We start from the raw sequence: 5,998 nt of genomic DNA on the forward strand, positions 1-5,998 counted from the left end.
ATGATGCTTTACACTCCACACGCACATTGTTACTTTCCTCAGCTACAAAACCAAATAACATTGCTCAAACAGAAGGGGGAAGTAACAAAAAGTCACTGACAACAACCAAAACAAAACAGGCAGGGTTTTAGGAGGGTTTCTGAAAGAGACTCGTTGGGGTATCCACTGAAAGTTGACTAGTCACAACTGGAACGTAAATGACACCCACCATGAGCACCCACTAAGTTTGCCCAAGAAGAGGCCAACACAAGAAAAACCCACACTAAACTTAAAGACAGGAAACAAACCAAAAAGTTGAGCAAAACAAAAACAGGGAAGATCAGACAAAGGAAAATGTTTCTATAAATCAAATAGGTAGAGCCAACTAAAAAGGTGTTGACCGGACCTCCACATTTCACTACAACTGAAGCACTGGGCCAGCCACTCTTAAATAGCACAAGGGCCAGCACAGGTGTAACACATACTGACTACCAAGGTGACACAAATCGGTGCGTCCAACGTGCTATACAGTGCCTTGCGAAAGTATTCGGCCCCCTTGAACTTTGACCTTTTGGCACATTTCAGGCTTCAAACATAAAGATATAAAACTGTAATTTTTTGTGAAGAATCAACAACAAGTGGGACACAATCATGAAGTGGAACGAAATTTATTGGATATTTCAAACTTTAACAAATAAAAAACTGAAAAATTGGGCGTGCAAAATTATTCAGCCCCCTTAAGTTAATACTTTGTAGCGCCACCTTTTGCTGCGATTACAGCTGTAAGTCGCTTGGGGTATGTCTCTATCAGTTTTGCACATCGAGAGACTGAAATTCTTTCCCATTCCTCCTTGCAAAACAGCTCGAGCTCAGTGAGGTTGGATGGAGAGCGTTTGTGAACAGCAGTTTTCAGTTCTTTCCACAGATTCTCGATTGGATTCAGGTCTGGACTTTGACTTGGCCATTCTAACACCTGGATATGTTTATTTGTGAACCATTGCATTGTAGATTTTGCTTTGTTTTGGATCATTGTCTTGTTGGAAGACAAATCTCCGTCCCAGTCTCAGGTCTTTTGCAGACTCCATCAGGTTTTCTTCCAGAATGGTCCTGTATTTGGCTCCATCCATCTTCCCATCAATTTTAACCATCTTCCCTGCCCCTGCTGAAGAAAAGCAGGCCCAAACCATGATGCTGCCACCACCATGTTTGACAGTGGGGATGTTTTGTTCAGGGTGATGAGCTGTGTTGCTTTTACGCCAAACATAACGTTTTGCATTGTTGCCAAAAAGTTCGATTTTGGTTTCATCTGACCAGAGCACCTTCTTCCACATGTTTGGTGTGTCTCCCTGGTGGCTAGTGGCAAACTTTAAGACACTTTTTTTGGATATCTTTAAGAAATGGCTTTCTTCTTGCCACTCTTCCATAAAGGCCAGATTTGTGCAGTATACGACTGATTGTTGTCCTATGGACAGAGTCTCCCACCTCAGCTGTAGATCTCTGCAGTTCATCCAGAGTGATCATGGGCCTCTTGGCTGCATCTCTGATCAGTCTTCTCCTTGTATGAGCTGAAAGTTTAGAGGGACGGCCGGGTCTTCGTAGATTTGCAGTGGTCTGATACTCCTTCCATTTCAATATTATCGCTTGCACAGTGCTCCTTGGGATGTTAAAGCTTGGTAAATCTTTTTGTATCCAAATCCGGCTTTAAACTTCTCCACAACAGTATCTCGGACCTGCCTGGTGTGTTCCTTGTTCTTCATGATGCTCTCTGTGCTTTAAACAGAACTCTGAGACTATCACAGAGCAGGTGCATTTATACGGAGACTTGATTACACACAGGTGGATTCTATTTATCATCATTAGTCATTTAGGTCAACATTGGATCATTCAGAGATCCTCACTGAACTTCTGGAGAGAGTTTGCTGCACTGAAAGTAAAGGGGCTGAATAATTTAGCACGCCCAATTTTTCAGTTTTTTTATTTGTTAAAAAAGTTTGAAATATCCAATAAATTTCGTTCCACTTCATAATTGTGTCCCACTTGTTGTTGATTCTTCACAAAAAATTACAGTTTTATATCTTTATGTTTGAAGCCTGAAATGTGGCAAAAGGTCGAAAAGTTCAAGGGGGCCGAATACTTTCGCAAGGCACTGTACATCCTAAAGTCCAACCTGAAAACATACATTGAAAAAACAAAACCTTTAACAAACAACTACATTTGTTTTGTTGTCAAGTGGCAGGAAATATAATAATTATTTACAAGTTGGATGTAACAATAAATTCACATGTGAGTAATCATTTGTTGTTCTCACTTCAGGCTGATGCTTTTGTGTGAGTGCTCATATGAGACTTCAAGCTTCCTTTATAACCAAAGCATTTGTCACATTATTTGCACTGGTAAGATTTCTCCCCTTTGTGAACACGCTGATGAAGTCTTAAATAGCTTAATGCGATGTAACCTTTCTTGCATACAGGACAGATATATGGTCTCTCTCCTGTATGAGCTCTCATATGCAATGTCAGTTCTATCTTCTGGTTGAAGGCTTTGTCACAGTCTTTGCACTGATATGGTCTCTCCCCTGTGTGTATCCTTGAATGAACGGTCAAGTGTCCCTTCTGGTTAAACATTTTTCCACATTGTTTGCACTCATAGGGATTCTCTCCTGTGTGTACCCTTGTATGGATGGTCAAGTTGCTCTTCTGGTTAAACCTTTTGCCACATAGTTTGCACTGATAGGGGTTCTCTCCTGTGTGTGTTCTTGAATGGATGGTCAAGTGTCCCTTACGTGTGAAGCTGTTGCCACATTGTTTACACTGATATGGTTTCTCCACTGCAGCAGAGCAGTCTGGATGAACTGAGAGAGGCTGATCACTGGTTGGTTGTGCTACTCTGTAGCCCTCTACATCAGGTTCTGTTTTGATCTCTTCAGTTATGATGATAGGTAGAGCGTTCCTCTCTCCATCATCCACAGTTTGGTTTAGGTAAAGATGTGAGGGCTGAGGTGAGTCCTCCTGACTGAGTCTGAGCTCCTGTTGTTCCTCTTTAATCTGTGTGGGTTCTGGGTCCTCCTGCCCCAGACTGGGGCTCCAGTCCTGCTCACAGTTCTGATTTTCAGGGGGAACAGCAGGAGTCAGTACCTGGAAATCTGGAGGGGGAAAAAAACATTCAGTCAATATAGACTTATCTTAATACAATACCTGTAATTTTGTTTGGAAGACCTCTCTGCACTCATAAAACTATTTTGTTGACTAGTCTACACTACAGCACAGAAAAGGTTATACTGACACTCCTGACCTACAAAAATATATTTAATTTCAGAATGAGTTAAAATGAGGTTAAGGTAGGGGTCAGTTTTAGATTTTGGTTAGTTGTTTACAGGACAGTGGTAGGGCTGGGCGGTATACCGTTTATTACTATATACCGGTATTGATGCACGGACCGGTTTGGGTTGTTACTTTACCTTCTATAACAGTATTTGAATGTTTGGTTTGTTAAATGTGATACGCTGTGTGTAATGTCCACTTTTATAGTTTACTCCCCTACTTCAGTCACCGCTCTCTCATGCCGCTTTCCACACAGACCTAGCCCCACCCCACGCCCGTCACTCAAGGAGTGCATTTGTTGTTGCTCGACCACGGGACACTTGCATTCAGTCTGCATGTTCAATGCAGCACATGCAACAATGTTGATAACTACGATGCTGTTTCCACTTTGCTTCTTAATACAAATCCACAAACGTTCTAGAATTACACTATTAGTTTGTGTTTCTTACATCTACAAACTGCTAATTTGTCTTTTCTTAGCAAGTTGTGGCTAAGTTGTTAGCTGCTAATCGCTAGTTATCTGGCTAGTTAGCTAATAAATGTACTGAGTCAGAGCAAACTTAGCTAGCTATACAGCCTGATACCAGATGGTGTGGACCAAATCAGCATGTTGTTTGTGCAACAGTATCGTCTAAATCAAAGCAGAATAGGCAAAGCTTGAATATGTTTGCTACATGAAGTAGCTGAGAGAGATTATAGGGTACCCAAGGAAACACTGACCATCACTTTGGTTCCTACCCTGTCACTATAACTCCATGATATTTTTATGTGTGTCATGTCAAACACTGTATTCAAAATGTCCACTATCTTCTAGCTATAGAATTAGAATAAATATTATTTTTCCATGATTCCAACAGTTCACCCAAGTGTTTATCTAAATCGCAAGTAAATTTTTTTATTTTACCTTTATTTAACTAGGCAAGTCAGATAAGAACAAATTCTTATTTTCAATGACGGCCTAGGAACAGTGGGTTAACTGCCCTGTTCAGGGGCAGAACGACAGATTTTTTTTACCTTGTCAGCTCTGGGATTCGATCTTGCAACCTTTGTTACTAGTCCAACGCTTTAACCACTAGGCTACCTCGATTTGTTTTGCCCATATCGTGCAGCCCTACGTGGCAGTGTGGAAATAATCTCAAATGAGTGCAGGAAATGATTTTGAGTTGAAGTTGAATTGAACAGTATATAACAATTAGAATGAGTAAGACCCATTGAGATAACGTAGAATGGATGTGTTGCCACCCTAGAGTCAAGCACTACTCATAAAGCAAACGTACAACTTTTATAGTCAAAAACATAAAGTACCGTCAAATACTGTCAACATTTAGAAAAATACTGTGATACGATATTTTGTCCATATCACTCAGCCCTAGTATTTGGTAATTTTTTTAAGTAATTATAAAAAGAAGCTGTTACCATGTTCCAACGCATACTGTATTGTTTCTGTTTCATAGTTGTAACAAAGGCACTCCACAAACAACACTGATTTATCAGTGGAAAATGTGTTTTTACATATAGCCTACATCAACTAATGAAAATGCTATTTTGTTACTTGGAATCAGGGAACAAATATTTTCAATGTTACTGAACACAATCAAATGATTATTTCAGTGTTAGCATATGAAATGTATTAATTACACTGTTAGAATTTTGCAGTCAGAATGACTGCTGATTTGCTTAAAGGGGTGTCCCTCGAGGCCCAGCGGTTCTACTGTTTAGTATATTTAAAACCAAATACTTTTACTCAAGTAGTACTATATTTTACTAGGATTTTCACTTTTACCTGACTCATTTTCTATTGTGGTATATTTACTTTTACTCATGTATGACAATTTAGTACTTTTCCCACCAATGCTCAGACTCCAGCTTGAAAACAGAAATCCAAACTCTTGCGGTACAGTAGCTCCATGTAAAGTAATTGAGCAGCATGTTAAGAACCCGTAGAGAAAACACCAATCAAAACCGTCTAACCCATAGCAGAGTGTTATTGACGTACCCACTTCTTTCCACTCGCCCTTAATCCAGTCGCCATATTGGGATGAAGCTACACCCTTCACCTCCCCTTTGGCATATCACAATGTGCCACATTAATCTAATCTATTGGTCTACAAGTAAAATCTCGTACAACAACTGTATTTCACTACAAACCTGCTATGTGTGACGTTCTCTCTGGTTTGGTACCCATGTCCAACAGCCTCCGTAGACGCTCGTTCTCCTCTGCTGAACGGCAGATTTGTTCCCGATACTCCGCTATAATCTTCTCCACGACCCCGAATATCTCCACAGCAGCCGCGGATAAACGCTCGGTGACGAATACATTCAACAACTGTAGTTTCGACATATTGGAAATGGTTATGAAAGTGTAGCTGTTCGTTTTATCAAATAAATATTGGTTGAAACCTTTCTCTATGAATCTGCTTAGCGGCCTTTGAACAACAATTTATATATATATTTTTTTAAACAATTGATAGTGTTCTCCTTTCACAAAAGCTGGTCAGTAGAAAAAAAATACTGCATTACATTAGCGCCACCTGCTGTCTTGGAGCATTTCATGGAAAACCAGTTATTGGATCCAACCCATTACCTGGACAAAGCAGAGTTTGCCCTCAGCTTCAATGTGGGTCCCAAGACGCCGTTTTATTCATGTCTTTGCCTTGTCTGTTAGTGCCTTCTGATTAAAGTTTCAATAGAGCCCCACA

The 5,998-nt window shown here is 40.3% G+C and overlaps 1 protein-coding gene across 1 annotated transcript; it reads right to left on the minus strand.

The window, feature by feature from the left end:
• Positions 1 to 631: 631 nt before the first annotated feature.
• Positions 632 to 5,785, minus strand: LOC106575584 (uncharacterized). The gene is made up of 2 exons (XM_014152182.3): positions 5,448 to 5,785; positions 632 to 3,121 (listed from the first exon to the last, which is right to left on the minus strand). Exons 1-2 carry the CDS (start codon positions 5,638 to 5,640, stop codon positions 2,361 to 2,363), a joined length of 954 nt encoding a protein of 317 aa, XP_014007657.3. The 5' UTR covers positions 5,641 to 5,785; the 3' UTR covers positions 632 to 2,360.
• Positions 5,786 to 5,998: the final 213 nt, after the last annotated feature.

This window comes from Salmo salar, chromosome 16 (assembly GCF_965601325.2).
Source record: "Salmo salar chromosome 16, fSalSal1, whole genome shotgun sequence".
Classification (NCBI taxonomy): Eukaryota; Metazoa; Chordata; class Actinopteri; order Salmoniformes; family Salmonidae; genus Salmo; species Salmo salar.

Excerpts from the sequence above, each read along its gene's own strand:
- LOC106575584 (XM_014152182.3), bottom strand. The coding sequence starts at position 5,640 with ATGTCGAAACTACAGTTGTTGAATGTATTCGTCACCGAGCGTTTATCC. Across the intron at positions 3,122-5,447 it reads GAGAACGTCACACATAGCAG|ATTTCCAGGTACTGACTCCT; the intron begins GTTTGTAGTGAA and ends TTCCCCCTCCAG.